At 34.9% G+C, this 16,558-nt stretch overlaps 1 protein-coding gene and 1 long non-coding RNA gene across 2 annotated transcripts; one reads left to right on the plus strand and one right to left on the minus strand.

The window, feature by feature from the left end:
* The first annotated feature begins 9,690 nt into the window (after positions 1 to 9,690).
* Positions 9,691 to 10,421, plus strand: LOC114394747. The gene is made up of 2 exons (XR_003662827.1): positions 9,691 to 9,931; positions 10,036 to 10,421. It is a non-coding gene; the product is annotated as an uncharacterized LOC114394747 (long non-coding RNA).
* Positions 10,422 to 12,319: 1,898 nt separating this feature from the next.
* Positions 12,320 to 15,580, minus strand: LOC114397184 (receptor-like protein EIX2). The gene has a single exon (XM_028359289.1). It carries the CDS (start codon positions 15,578 to 15,580, stop codon positions 12,320 to 12,322), a length of 3,261 nt encoding a protein of 1,086 aa, XP_028215090.1.
* Between the last annotated feature and the right edge of the window lie 978 nt (positions 15,581 to 16,558).

The raw sequence follows: 16,558 nt of genomic DNA on the forward strand, positions 1-16,558 counted from the left end.
GATTTTGGTTATGGACTTGAAGAGGGCAAATAAAGCAGCGCTTACCTTAGTTAATTTCTAATTAGGAAATTTCGCAATTTTATTTTATGTTGTTCAGTGTTTATTTCGTTTTGGGCCAGAGTATTGTAATATGGCCCAGTGACTTTGAGTGACTCTTTTTAAATAGCAGCCTTGGGATTCGTGCAAGGCTATTCTGTTATGCTATTCATTATTTAGAGCTTTTGCTTTAGGGTTTTACGTTTTCTGCTTTGATGCTACTGTTCACGTAATGCAATTTTACGTTTTCTGCTTCTAATTACAATTTTGTTCTTGCTTCTTCTTCTACTCTCATTTACGTTTCTGTTTCATTTACATTTCTGTTCATTTACGTTTCTGTTCATTTACGTTTCTGCTTCATGTTTCATTTGCGTTTTCTGTTTGAATCCATGGAAGACTAGATTTTCTGGTGTTGTTTCCTTTTGAGGACGAAGCCCAACTCTCTTTGAGGTTTCGCTTGTAATGTGGTTTCCTGGCAGTTTTCCCTTCACCAGTTATCCCAAATTCGTGAATATTAATCAGTGCACGCTTCGTGTTCGATTAATTGCCTCTGAGCCTAACTTGCGTTCATGCTTGATGGACGAAGGGCTAACTGGTGTATGTGGTGCCTAATCACGTATTGAAAACCCTAAGTTGATTTTCGCTTAGTAAATTGAAATAGGGTTGGATTAAGTGGTTGACTGTTAGGGACGAATTCTCCATAACCCAGGATAAGAGAATGACTTCTGAATCAGAGGAAACAACCCGTTTTTAATATTAGTAGTTTCGTATTCCAGTTTACTTGTTCTGCTCTTTAATCACAAAACAAACAAACCCCCCTCAATCGTTACTGTTACTGCAAGTATATTATGAACATTTGGTTTGTCACTGCTCGTTGGGAAACGACCTAGGATCACTTCCTAGTTACTGCATTTTCATGTTTATTTGATTCGGGTACGACCTCGATCAGAAGGTATTAGCACCCCACACGCTCATCACGAAGAACGACAACCTTTAATCGAGTGTGGAATAAAAATAACGTGACTACAAAATTAATTATTTTTCCATGAACGGTGAATTTCTTTTCTTTTACAATATTATTTTTATTTATTTAATATTATTTTTTTTGAATCGACAAGGGTGTTGCCCTTGCTCCTACGTATCCTCAAGTGCAATGAGGAAATCAGACCTACGTAGTTCTTTAAGTCTCAATGTTTGTGTGTTGAATTGATTTTGTTTTTTCAAAAGATTTATTTGAATTGCAAACAAAGAGTCGTTAAGGCGTTGGACCTTGAAACGATCTCAAGTGATATTTGAGTAGAAAAGATTACATATATAATATCAAGAAGGATACATAAGGGTACAAAGATTACATCAAAATCTTAAGAAAAACTAACCGACTATTGCACAGGGTACAAGGCTTGCAAGAGAAATGATGTAGGAAACGATCCACGGTTCAATTCGGCAGCACCTTAGCTTTTTTTTTTCTTCTTCTCTTTCTCCTTTCTGCGTTTTTCCTTTCTTTCTTCAGTTCCAGCCCCCTTAAACCCTTCCCCTGCATGGTTATTTATAGGAAAAGGCGACTTGGTGCAGGGGAAGCTCGCCCAGGTGAGCTGGTTGCTTAAGGCTGAAGCTTTCCCATGGCCCAGGTGAGCCAAATGTTGGCCTGGGTGAGTTTAGGTCTAGAAATTTCCAGAAAATAACCATTTTGCCACTTTCCTTGTGGCTTTTGTTTTCGAATCTGACAATCAATCATCAACCCTGAGCGACCCCTGGGCCTTGCACTACAACCGGTGCCAAACACTGTAATTCAATTAGCAATGATCAAAACATTATACCCGAATGAAATTAGGGTCTGACAATTACCCCTTTTTACTTATCTTTTATTGAAAATAAAATATAAGTAAAGATAATGACACTAATTTCATTTAAGCGATCTGGCTATTCAAAACTGGATGCCAGAGAAAAAAAAAAAAGAAACCGAAAAAGCAAAAGGACATTGAAGTCTTGTAATACCAAACAAAGGACCTTGAAGTCCTACAAAACATAAAATGGAGGACATTGTAGTCCTATAGCATAAGAGCATAAGACACTTGAAGTCCTTGAAAGCATAAAAACAGAGGATGTTGAGTCCTAAGAAACACAAAGACAAGGACATTGAGTCCTATGAAAAAATAAAGATGAGGACATTGAGTCCTATGAAAGATAAAGCAGAAGATGTTGAAGTCTTTGAAAAATCGTAAAACAAAAGACATTGGAGTCTTATAAATCATAAAGTAGAAGACATTGAAGTCTTTGAAAATATCAAAGACAGAAGACATTGAAGTCTTATAAATCATAAAGACAGATGACATTGAAGTCTTTGAAAGCGTAAAAGACAGAAGACGTTGAAGTCTTATAAATCATAAAGACAAAAGACATTGAAGTCTTTGAAAGCGTAAAAGACAGAAGATACTGAAGTCTTATAAATCATAAAGCAGAAGGCATTGAAGTCTTTGAAAGCGTAAAAGACAGAAGATACTGAAGTCTTATAAATCATAAAGCAGAAGGCATTGAAGTCTTTGAAAGCGTAAAAGACATAAGACATTGAAGTCTTTGAAATCATAAAGTAGAAGACATTGAAGTCTTGTGAAACATAAAGATAGAGGATGTTGAGTCCTATGAAAACATAAAGATAGAGGATGTTGAGTCCAAGGAAACATAAAGGCAGAGGATGTTGAGTCCTATGAAAACATAAAGACAAAGGACGTTGAGTCCTATGGAAACATAAAGACAGAGGACGTTGAGTCCTATGAAAAACATAAAGAAAGAGGATGTTGAGTCCAAGGAAACATAAAACTAGAGGACGTTGAGTCCTATGAAAAACATAAAGACAGAGGACATTGAGTCCTATGAAAGATAAAGGCAAGGACTTTGAGTCCTATGGAAACATAAAGGCGAGGACGTTGAGTCCTATGAAAGATAAAGGTGAGGACTTTGAGTCCTATGGAATCATAAAGGCAAGGACGTTGAGTCCTATGAAAGATAAAGGCGAGGACTTTGAGTCCTATGGAAACATAAAGGCAAGGACTTTGAGTCCTATGAAAGATAAAGGCGAGGACATTGAGTCCTATGAAAGATAAAGGCGAGGACTTTGAGTCCTATGAAAGATAAAGGCGAGGACTTTGAGTCCTATGAAAGATAAAGGCGAGGACTTTGAGTCCTATGAAAGATAAAGGCAAGGACTTTGAGTCCTATGAAACATGCCAATAGGTACTAGTCCCCAAGGGCTTAACCTTATAAGAAAGCAAGAGGTTGACTCTTTGAGAGAGCTTCTCATTCTAAACTCAAAAGATAGGACATTGGATTTTGGAAATTGGTATATAAAGAGAAATCTATGCACTTATAGCCTGATATGAACATGAGTTTTGGAATGCAGAGGCATGCTACCTTCATCTTGAAATGCAGTAAATGTAGGCTTTGTATCTAGCAATGCAAAATGTTTTTGAATCATGAAAATTGTGCAATGCTCATGACATTCTTTCCTTTTTTTTGTGTGATTTTGATACATTTTTTTGGAAAACACAGATTAACTGTCTCTTTTTGAAAGACGTGATAACTCATGCAACCTCATCCTATCTTTTTGAAAATCTCTTCGGGGACTCCCTCAGAGTGTATGTTTTGATTTAATCACTTGACAATTTTTGGGTGACAGTAGTGGAGCCATTTGACATTTAATCAATCAACTGAAATATTGGTCCTATGGTTCGTCCCTTTTTGTTTAAAAACTTCGATTATTCTGCACAACAAGAAAATATAAGGCTTTGGGATCAATCACATGCACCATTGAAGGATGACAATGGATTGTTACACCTGGTATATGACCAAGTGAAACTTTCCTGATTTAAGATCATAGAGTGATGCCAAGGGTCCGTTGATCCTGTTGAAACTTGATGACATGGGCTAATCCCGAAATAATTTATATGAAAAAGGCCACCCTTGGATTCAAAAGGAATCCTAAGGAGTCTGCATAAGCGGCTAACATCAGATGTACCCTACTATCACAATTGTCTTTGGGCATTTTCCACGAGCTCCTGGTCGAATGAGTTTTCTTTTCAAATGTTCAAGTGCAAAACCTCAAGGATTCTTATATATATATATTCAACAACCACAAGCGTGTGCTGTAACATCCTATTTTTCGTAAGTTAATTTAAAAAAAAAGAAGAATTGTTATTTATAAATAAATAGAGTTTCAGAAAAATGATGAGGTTTTATAATTAAATAAATAAGGGAAATTAACTTTATTAATTAAACTAATGGTTTGAGAGAAAATAAAAAGGGTATTTTATTATTCATTTGATGGAGAATAAAATAGAATTTCTTTTTTTTTTATAAAATAATAAAAATAAATAAATAGATTAATAATAATTTGTGTGTAACCTAGGTATAAATAGCGATGTTAGGTCAGTTTTTAGACTGACGATGTCTCTTCTTTCCCTCATTATCGTTTTTCCTCTCCTCCTCCCCAAAACTCTTTCTTTTTCCCGCAGCCCACAAAACCTGTCTCAGAAAAATGATGATCTCGGACTCATTCACTGTTGGATCATCGTGAAATTTGAGTACCACATCTGCAACCCAATTCCGAGCATTGCCACCGTTGGGAATTTAAAAATCATGTCTGAGCTTAGAGAAAAACCTTTCGCATTATAGCCTTTTATTTTCTCGCAGAAACCCAAAACTGTCTTGGTAAAAATACGATCCCAGATTCGTTAATCGTTGGATTGTAGTCAAATTTGGATATGTTGTTCGAAATTCAATTGCACACACTTTAACCGTTGGGATTTGCGAGATAATATTCGCGGAGGGAGAAAAAGGAATCGCATGAAGATAGTACAAATGGAGGCTTCAATCCCTTCTCATTCTCTCTAACGTTTGAGAACCCTATCAGAGCAACCAGAGGAATCTTAGGAACTTGTTAGAGATGTCTCTATCGCTGTCAGAAGACACGTGAGTCCACTTAGAGGTAAGAAATGAGTTTATCGCAATTGAGGGTTAAAATGAACATGTGTAGGGATCCTTAGAGAACTAAATTTGGGTTTATTTTGGGATGTTTATTGAATTATAATTTTCTCTTTATGATTATAAATACAATATTATTGTGTTCTATGTACCAATTGATGTACTGATGAGAATTGATTGATAAACTTGAGTGCTCTTGATGTCTTTGTGTTTAACCCATGAATTTGATTAATTGATTTTGATATAATTGTGAGAAACTATTTCAGGGGTTTTACACCCCATGTTGTGATAAAATCTTTTTTATAAATTGTTATGTTGAGGTTATGAAATGATGATTCAAACTGTGATTATGTGATAAATTGAACATGTGACGGATGATGAAATACATGTGTATTGAGATGAGATGTTTGTATTAAGTATGAACTATGAATTGTACAATCACACGACTATAAGTCCCTTTAAGGGCGACAAGTTAATGCTAAGTCTATTTTTGGGCGACGAGTTAATGTTAAGTCCCTTTAAGAGTGATGAGTTAATGTTAAGTCCCTTTAAGGGCGACGAGTTAATGTTAAGTCCCTTTTAGGGCGACGAGTTAAAACTATTTTGAGAACAATTGAGGAGTCGTGTGTTTTGTACAGTTCATAGATAGAGTCTATGTGCTAAAATATTTTCTGGGTTGGACTTGAATCAGGAGGGAGAAGCCCTGACGGACTCTTCGGAGTGTAGGCCTTGGGGGTCACACGGTTTGAATGCTCCTTTAAGCCTATGTTGATCTCATATGGTTGGAGCATTCTTGCAAAACACTGTGACCCTGACTGGTCTCCCTATGATATTACCTAGTGAGAGTGGCTTGACTTGCTAGTGTGTGATTTGTCTTGTCATGTACTCCTAGGCGTCCGACGAGGTTTTTCACTGACATGGTACCACATTGCATATAGGCTTGAGTCTTAGTGTATCTACTGCATAATGCTTGTGTATTGTTCTATAGTGATTGATTTGATGATATTGTGTTTTGACTATTAAGTATGCGAATGTTGTGAAAACGAATGAGACGTGTGATGAAATAATGTGAGATATGCTAAGTAAATTGTATTTGGCTACTATATGTTGTCTTGTTTCTCTCTAGTAGTTAGGAATGTGATAACTCACTCTCGGTTTGCTGTTTGTGTTTGGATCCTGTGATGATCTTGAACTTTGTGTTCGGGGGAACAGATGAATAGGTGGATGACTATGAAGAACCTCATGCTAGAGGGGGAACACAACACTCTGATAGGATGTGACATTAGAATATAAGTTATGTATTAATTGTATGAAGCTTAGACGACCTTGTTTGAGCCGAGATGACTTTATTATTTATTTGGACAAGTTTGAATATGATGTAGAAGAAAGTGAATGTGAGCCTTTTACCCCTTTGAAAGACTTGTATTTAAAAATGTTTTAAAAATACTTTTAATTAATATTTGAATTTTTATTCCTTTATTAGTATATAAGTGAGGGGTAGAGGGTGTCACATGTGCGAGTTCCATTCCAAAATCCAAATTTAAAAGAAAAATTAGTCATTCCTTGATCCACATGGGCTTTATTGGGCTTCTAACATGGTCAGGGGTAAGAGGGCTATGAAGGAAAGGATCATAGAGGTTCAAAGAGTGTTTAAGGGTTATATTGAGTAAGAACCTTGAGAGTTTTGCTTGTACTTTTATTCATTTCAACTTTTTTGGGTTGGGCTCTACTCCTTTTGTCTTATATATTAATCCTTATTGCACTTTTGTGCCTTCCTTGTAAAATTTGGAGATCTTTTGTCTCTTTTTGCTTTGCTCGCCTTTGGTGGATTTGCTTTCTGCTTTTTTTTTCTTAACATCATTATTGCCCAACCTATAGCTTGGTAAACCTCATGCATGTGTTGTTTGCATTGCTCTTTCTGCCAGTTCGACAGTGGTTCCTACTTAGGGTTTTTGTTTTTTATTTATTTAAAGAAAACAAATATGATTGGGCTCGAAAGGGGTAACAAGGGATAAATTAGTGTTTGGGATGATGAAACACGACCATGTGTCATTTCAAATCTTGACTTGAGACTTTTACAGTCTGGATTTTGGGACAAAACCTTTGATAACACGCCCCTGATTTTTTTTCCTTTTTTATTTCCCTAACTTTTGCCTAGGCTCCCCTTTCGGGTTTTCGACCTACCGGGTGAGAACTTCTTATTTGCCCCCTAGTTTGCTTGAAGCTTATGCAAGGTGGTGTCATTGCCCCAGTGTAGGGTTCAGACATATCTGCTACTATCGTTTGTCACAACCTTGTAGCAAGAAGAAATGGAAGGAAAGAAGAAATGAAAGAAACTGTGCAGGTTCTCGAAAAAGAATTTTCAAGGACAAGAAAAATTTAAAGGATTTTCAATTGAGAGATTAAGTCAAATGATTCTTGCTCTTCACAAATCTTTTTTTTAAGAAAGACGACTTTTAAGAAAGATAAGATGAGGTCACATGAATGTCTATACTTCTTATTTTTGATTTGGAAACACAATCAATCAAATGTTTATTCAACTTTACTCGCCACTTATGACACCCCCACCAAACATGTAGAACATGCAATTTCTAATTGGGAGGGCAAGTCACTTGAGCAAACAAACCAATGACGTACATTCACATTCCAGTGAAAGTTAAATAAGCAAAGATGTAATTATGAGAGAATAAGAGACAACAACATCAAATTCATCCATATTATTAACATTGTGATTGTTGTTTACAATAATAGCATAAACCTGAAAATCCTAGAGAGAAGGAGAAGGAGAACGAATTGGAGCTTCCATTTCATTGTCTCTGTGCGAGGAACATTTATCTCACAAGAGATATCATTTCACAAATCAAACAGTGGGGGTGTGCGAAAATAAATTTTGAACCTGGTGTTTAAATTTCAAGATGATCTAATGGTTAACGGGTTTGAGATTGTAGTTTTACTAGGACAAATTTGAGTGTATATGAGAAAAATAAGAGTTACGTGCGAGGGATATTTCTATCACTGCAAGTATTATTTTGCAATTCCCAATGGTGGGGATGTGCAAAAATGAGTTTCAAGCCTGGTGTTAAAATCTCACAATAATCCAACGATTAATAAGTCCAAGATCATAGTTTTACTAGGACAGGTTTGAGTGTATGTTAGAAAAAGAGAAGGTTTTGAAAGACAAAAGACAAAACGGATTTGAGAGGAAGGGAGAACCTATTATTTATTCTATTTTTTATTTTACTATTTTATAAAAAGAAATTCTATTTTACTCCCTATGAAATAAATAAATAAAATATTTTATTTTTATTTTCTAAGAATATATATTTATTTTATTTATCTTAAAATCATTATTTTAATTAATAAAACTATTTATTTTTATTTATTTAATTAAAAAATCTAATTATTTTTCTAAAATTCTATTTATTTTTAAATAAAATTATTTTTAATTTATTTTAGTTCACAATTTCGAAAACATTTAGCCTTCATCACTTTGGCCATAAGATCCCTCATTCTGAATTATCCTCGACCACTGTTTAGCTAGCATTGTCCTGTGAAAGAGTCGTCCAACTCTAAAGCCAAGACTCGTTTCCTTATCATTTTGCCCCAGCTCATCCAATGTATCTTCTTGGATTTCAAACCACCTACCCAAAAGAAGCAAGCAATCATGCACTCGATATCTTGGCATAAGCCCATAGGAAGCTCAAAACAACTCATCACATATGTGGGAATAGCTTGTACCACAGATTTTATCAATGTCTCCCTTTCTGCCTTTACTCCAAGAAGCATCTCAAGCGCATTGATTTTGGTGGTAGGCACATTTCGACTGCATGAGAGTTCAGTCTTCTGCTGGTTGATCTTTTGACCATAAGCTTCATAGGATTTCAGGATAGTGGAAATCTTCATTGCTTCCTCAGTTGCTCGAGAAAAAATAATATTGTCATCTGCAAATAAATTAGCATTAGATTGAAAATTAGAAATTTTATTTTAAAGTATGGCAGTGATAAAGCGGTGGGAATAACTATAGTGTGACACATGTGAGGGAAGCAATTTTTTTAACTTTCCTTTTTTTTTAATAAAAATTTAACACTTTTTATAGATACTTAAAATGAGCCCTCAGGCTTGATGGCTAATGCTAAGGTAACGTTGAATTTTAACTCAACTCTATTTATTTCTTTTACGTGCATTAGTAAAATTATTGCTTTGTTATATTGTCAAGGAGATCAGAAGAACTGATTAGGAAGATTTAAGAACACCGAGTAATTGAAAAATTTATATATATATAAGAATGCATTCACTAAAATGTATTTAAATTCATTATTTTTCTTAATCATTTCTTTATTTAAATCAATGAATTAAATAAAATATCACAAAAGACAAGGTAGAAAAGAAAACAAACAAGGATCAAAAGAAAGAAGCATGTAAGAGGAAAATAAAAAAAGAAAGGGTAGTTGAGCTTAATTACCTTATAATCATGCAATCACACGCACCTTTCATTGCAAACGTTGGGAAATCTAAATAATTGATTTTAAAAAGGAATGACGTGAAAAAAGAGCCATACTGTTACACAGGCAACACAAAGTATGAAAATGGAAATCTGAAGAGCTTCGGATTATCTTCTCACTTATATATATATATATATAATAAACATCCTCATACATTAAAATTATGTTTACAAAACTATTTTATAAAACATTGTAATGGTGGGATTGTTCCTGATGAGGACTGGCATTTATAAGTCAATAGTTGTGGCCTTTTGCTCCAACACTAAAAAATTAGACAACGTAGTAGACTCAATTCCCCTTCCTCTCTGTTTTTTTCTCTGTTTCTTCAGTGGTCATGGTTATAACCACAAAGCACAATACTCTCCATCAAAAGAACCACAAGAACACACCCACAAAACATACACTTGAAAGAAGAAGTAATGCATCTATTTTAGTTTCTTTCTACTCATACTGCTAATTGCTTTTGCCTTGTTGGCATCTTTTCTTGTTTCTAAGATTGTTGCGGTCTTGTTTCTGCTAGATCCTTGAGCACGTACCATCTTGTAGATGCAGTGATAGGGAAGCGTGATAGCATAGCAGACACGGTGTATTCAGAAGAAATAAATGCGAATCAAGACATAGCAACTACAGGGGTGTCTACAGCAAAGAAGGGTGCAAATTAATCAGAAAAGGAGGTGCAAGCAGCAGTCAATACCAAAAGAAAGATGTCAAGCCTGCTTACCTTAAGAACTACGTGTGATCCTGAGGAATGATGCTGAATGATCTGTGCTGCCAGCAAGGAAGACAAGAATAACGATTTCTGATTTCCTCTAGCACAAAAGGACAAAATCTATTATGTAGAAATCAGTATAAATACAATAGCATGTAATAAGCAGCATGATATGAATGAAATTAGCAAATTACTCTCCTCTCTGCTCTTCTTCTTCCTTTGAAGGTTCTGGTGCCTCGAAACCAGCTCTTTAATTCCTGCATTATGTTCTGTTCGTAACATGTAGTCAGATGGAAGTCGTTAACCATGTCTTGTATTTCTTCGGCCCCTCTGATGCTTTGTTCCACCATTTGTAAACATTGTCAATAACGATCTTCAACTATTGTGATTTCCTTGATTAATTAAACAAGTTGTTGCAGCTATGAAGATGTGAAGGAGTCAATCTCCTTAACAAATTGGTTGCTGATAGGAATCATTTACAAAAGTGAAGAGCATTAGCTCACACTTCTCTCACATTCTGTCTTTCTTGCCAACCAACCATGTTGTGGCCACAAGTCTTCTATTTAAGAGGTTGAGGCCTCCATGGTTCACATTCTCCTCTCTTCACTCTAACGACGACAACTAATTGCCGAATTGAGAGACCTATTTTAATTTTCTTCAATTGGTGTATACAATTATGCTCATATGTAACCGGAAACTGTGGCTTAATCAGTATTCAAATATAATTAGAAACTATTGCTAAATTAATATTCAAATGGCTTTAGAAATTAGTGTTGATTTCTCTAGATTTTATTTTAGCCTAATAATGCAATTACTTTCTTTCTCTTTTCTATTTGTATAAGCTTGTAACAGTCTCGATATAAACCAATAATGGTGTAAGTGTGAATGTGAATGGGTGATTGGAGCTTTTAACTTTCATAGTTGTGTTTGGTTTAGAAGAAAAAAAAAATACAAATAGAAGAAATTTTTTTGAATTAAAATAGAATATAAAAGTCATAAGTTCAAAAAAAAGTACAATATTTTTTTCCAATCTTATTTCTCTCCTTCCTTTTCTAATAACATATTTGGTTTAACTTGTGCACCTTAGAATCAGTTCCCTAACTGTCCTCATAGCTCACATATTCACGAAGAAAACTTCATATATAGAACAAGTAAGGCTAGAGAAGAATGAGCAATCCCTCCATACCTTAGTTGGTGCACTAGAAAAATGAAGAAAATGAGTGAATTTCAACACTTGAAGGCTACGAAAACTTAGCACAAGGGAAGAACTCCACTTCAAAGTTAAACTTGTTCTCCCTTCTCTCTTTAAATGTCACGGCCAGAGTAGGATAATGAGCAACATATTTTGTTATTGGTTTATAAGTGGTCTTGGAGTGTTAAAAGAAACTTACTGCTTGTTCAAGTAGTACTTGAGGGAGGTGGATTATTCAATGGTTAATGCGGTTTTTTTGGACATGATATGTGATTTGAAACAAGAAAGGTGATGGATGTGCGCTGGTGGTGCTGGCCGAACAGGTAGGGGCATAAATGAGTGGTTTAGTTTTTCAAATTTTGCCCATAAATGATTAAAGTAGAATTTAGATATAAAAAATTAATTTTGTTTTTACCAAAAATTAGTTAATCTTGAGGTAACTAATATAAGTGATAGGGTTAATTATCCAGATAAATATGTAATTTAAATTAATCACGCTCAATTTTAATTTACACAAGATGAATTTATATTGTCTAATCTTACACAATGTAATTTTACATTGTACGTGGAAGAATTAGATTTTAAACTCAAATTTTTACTAAACTTGTCACACAAAATAACATGCCTATAATCAATAATTTAATTAATTACTTGAATTAAATTTTCATGTAATTAATTTCAATATCAATTATATTTTAACAAATCACACATACTCAACATTTTCTATAAACATGTATTAAAAAAAACTTATTAGTATATATCAACTTATTAGTATATACATGCATCCAAAAAAAACTTATTACTATTAGTATATATTAGTAGTAGTTTTAAAACATGCGTGAGAATCAATAAAAACTGGCAATCGCATGAATACTCTTCTAGTGATATATTAAAAATGTACATTCACCAACAAGACTCCATTTTGAGCCACATATCATCAAGGAAACGATAATAGGCATACCTCCATGATTTAAAAATGAACAAAGGAGCAACCACTACCAAAAATCCCGCAAAAAATCCAAATGCCATACTCACAAAGAGCCAATTCACTCCATGCCCATCACTCTCTTTTTCATCGTGATCATCCTTAGATATTTGCCAATGAGAACTGCAATTGATAGGTAGTGGTGGGCCACACAAACTGTTTCCAACAAAGTTTGATGCTTCAAAGGTTTGAATTTGAGTGCCTGTTGGAATTTCCCCTTCTAAATGATTATAAGACAAGTCAAGCTTGCTGAGAAAGCTCAAGTTTGATATGGTTGAAGGAATATCTCCTGAAAGTTTATTGAATGAGAAATCAATGGATTCCAATGATCTCATATTCCCTATACTTAGTGGGATTTGGCCACTCAACTGATTGATGGACAAGTTTAGAAAAATAAGTCCATCTAGATCTGTAAGTTCTCTTGGAATTTCACCAGATAAATTATTACCAGAAAGATCAACATTTGTCACCAAGCCAAGAATATTTCTGTACTCTACACCTCTTCCTTTCACCCATATGAGTGAACTAACTATATTAGTCCCACATCTCAAGCTGGATGCCTTGACATAGATAAATGAATCTGCACTTCTACTCCTAATCAACATGGCATTCAAGTTGTTTAAACAATTTGGTATGTTTCCAAACAAATTGTTTTTTGCAAGGTCCAAATCCCGAAGAAAAATCATATCACATATTTCTTTAGGAATATGACCGGTAAATCTATTTGATGGAAGGCGAAGAATCTTCAAGTTTAAGAGCTTTTCTCCAATCCATCCTGGAATAGTTCCTGTAAGGCTATTTTCCCCAAGGTCTAAGCAAATCAACATATTTGTTTTCTTCAAAAAGGTAGGAAATATTCCTGAGAGGGAGTTACTACGAAGGTGCAAAGTTTGTAGCTGAGTTAATGAACCCATGGATGGGGGTAAGTTCCCATCAAAGTTATTGCTTTGTAAATTTACATCAACCAGATATGGCCACGTCATCCAACAATCAGGTATTTCCCCTGATAAATTATTCGATGCAAGATTGAGAAATTGTAAGAACGACTCTTGCTTTTTACATAGGAAATCATTCAGGGATCCAGAGAATGAATTGTTCGAAAGATCTAACCAATGGATGTAATCATTTAGATGGGGTAATTTCCCATGTAATTGATTTGAGCTTAGATCAACACCAGATTTAATCATTAATGTATTTGGAAGCTCGCCATGGATATTATTATTAGAGAGGTTCAAATAAGAAACATCATGACATGTTTCCCAAAACCAAGCAGGGATAGAATCTGATATCCCTGTGTTAGAAATTTCCAATGATAGAAGAGCCTCTTGTGAGTGAATCCATGATGGAAAATTAGGACCCAATTGCCACGAGTTCATGCCCAATTCAAATAGCTGAAAGCTAGGGAGCCAATTGGGACCCACTGCTAAAGTGAGATTGTTCCCTGATGCCAAAAAAGCTTTTAAACTTGTAAGATTTGCAAGATCATCTTCTTTGACAATTCCTTGAAACAGATTGTCATCAATTGAAAGATATGACAATTCATGAAGTGATCTAAGAACCTGAAATGGATTTCCATAGAATTGATTTTGGGAAAGATCAAGAATGCGTAATGATGAAAGTTTTCCCAATGATCTAGGAAGTGCACCATGAATTGAGTTGTTAGAAAAATCCATTCTGACAATATTTTTAAACAACCCAATTTGATCTGTCAGATAGCCAGAAAGTTGAGAACTCGAAATTATGAGTCTTGTGACAACATGCGAAACACAAGGAGTGAGAATTTCTAGAATTTCATTAACTTGTTGGTTGAGTTTGAGATACGAGAAATCAATCTCCCTTAAGTTGCAGAGATTACCCAAAGTAGTTGGAATTGGTCCTTCAAGTTGATTTTGTGAAAAATTAAGTTTAACCAGGGAAGTCAAATTTCCCAAAGTAGTTGGAATTCTTCCTTGAAGTTGATTACGTGACAAATCAAGCCTAACTAAAGAAGTCAAATTTCCCAAATAAGTTGGAATCATTCCTTCAAGCTGATTATATGACAAATCAAGTTCGACCAAAGAAGTCAAATTGCTCAGGACACCAGAAATAGTGCCACACAAGTTGCTGGATCGTAGGTTCAAGAACTTGAGACGATGAAGACCGTATAACGAATCGGGTATAGAAGATGAGAATGAATTCTGAGACAAGTCAAGATTTTCAAGAAGTGTAAGGCTTTGAATGCCATCAAGAATGAAGCCTTGGAAGTTACCATTTAATTGAAGAGAAACTAGTTTTCTGAGTCCAAATATCCACTTGGGGACAAAAGAAGTCTCTGGTGAAGAAATAAAGGAAAGTTGAAGAGTGGCTAAAGAAGAAAAGTTAATTGAGGATGGATGATTATAACGATGGATCATACATTGTGACAAGCGTAACTCCATCAAAGAAGGAAGAGCTTGCAAAGTCTGTAGCCAATCAAATGATTTTGAAAGGTTTACCCTTCCCAATTCAAGATACTGAAGCTGGGAAAGACCTGAAAGCCAGTGAAGATTTTCAGCAAATAGAAAGTCTAAACCTTGAAGACCAAGACAAAGCAATTTTGTGAGATTCCCAATTTGATATGGAACTTCCCCACTGGCTGCATAGCTCAGGTCAAGATAGACCAAATTAGAAAGATTCCCAATCTGATGAGGAATCTTCCCATTGAATCCCCCACAAGAGAGGTTAAGGTAAGTCAAGGAGGTCATTTCCCAAAGGAAACTAGGAATTTGCACAAACCCAAAAGAATTTCCGCTTAAGTCCAAGTGACTCAAATGCTTCAACTCAAGCAAGGAAGGTTTTATCTCACCACCAAACTTTGAGCTATGATAAGCATCAAGAGCTTCTTCATATTCAATATCAGAGTTATTGGAATAAGGCAGTGGAGGTGGTGAAGTGTTGAGGTGAAGCTCAAGGACGTGAGCTGTTACATTACTGCAAACAACTCCAGTCCAATCACAACAATTGGTATTGGAAGCATTCCAAGACCAGAGCCTGTTTGAAGGATCTTTGAGATGATGCTTGAACCTCAAAAGCGCTTCACGTTCACTAGGAACACAGAAAGTCTCTGAGTCTGAGGGTCCTGTGCAAATGCCAAATTTAAACATCAGTGAAGTAAGGCAACAAAGATGCAACAAAAGCATCATCAAAGTGACAGTATCCATGATCACAGTATGCATATAGGAAACAAGTTTTCTAAGGAGTTGTTGGTTCTCTAAGCAAAGCGGCTCTAATATTTATATTGTTTGCATGCACTAGCGTGAATTCAATATTTTTTTTATTGAATATTCATATAACTTATGTCTTATTATTGACTTACATATGTATGTAACTCAAATTTTGATTATGACGTTTTTATATTAATTTTTGTTGTTTTTTTGGTTAATAACAACAGATATATATAAAGTGTTAAAGAATGAAAGAGAACATAGATGAAATTGAGATTGCAAAGACTTATTTTTATTTGGGTAATTAATACTTTCACAAATAAAATTTTCAACAAAGGATCTTGATAACTCAAAAAGGATCTTGAGAACATACAAATATTACATTGTAGAAAAAATATTAAATAAACATAATAATTTAACGTGGTTCGACACCTCTTGCCTACGTCCAGGGAATCGTCTCAAAAAGTATTTTCCAATCACAAAAATGATTACAAGATTATAACCCTCCCCGAATAGTGTATCACTCTACAAATCCAAGTACCCCACTCAATGGTTATAAGAAATGATAACACTCTCACACAAAGACATTTTTCTCTCAACAAGGTGACTTTGTTTCACAATTTTTCTTCTCACACTCTCTCTACATGTGCATTATTTCTCCACTAAATCACACAAAGTCGGGTTCTCACTCACACTATTTGTTATGCCTAACAATCGGTCAGTGTAGCCTTTAATTGTTTCGGTCTCTTTCATGCTTTGCATCTCGAATTCTCTGTCCAAGTTGAGTACTTGCATGCCTTTGGTTCTTCCACAACCTTGATATTCTAATTTAAGATAATCCCAAATTTGTTTAGTAGACTTAAAGTTCATAATTCTTGTAAAAATGATTTTTGACACAGTAGAGAAAAATGAAATTTTTCGCCTTAGCCTTTTTTGTTCTCTCTGTGATTCTTCATTTGAGTCATCGTTGGATTT

Source organism: Glycine soja, chromosome 18 (assembly GCF_004193775.1).
Source record: "Glycine soja cultivar W05 chromosome 18, ASM419377v2, whole genome shotgun sequence".
Taxonomy (NCBI): Eukaryota; Viridiplantae; Streptophyta; class Magnoliopsida; order Fabales; family Fabaceae; genus Glycine; species Glycine soja.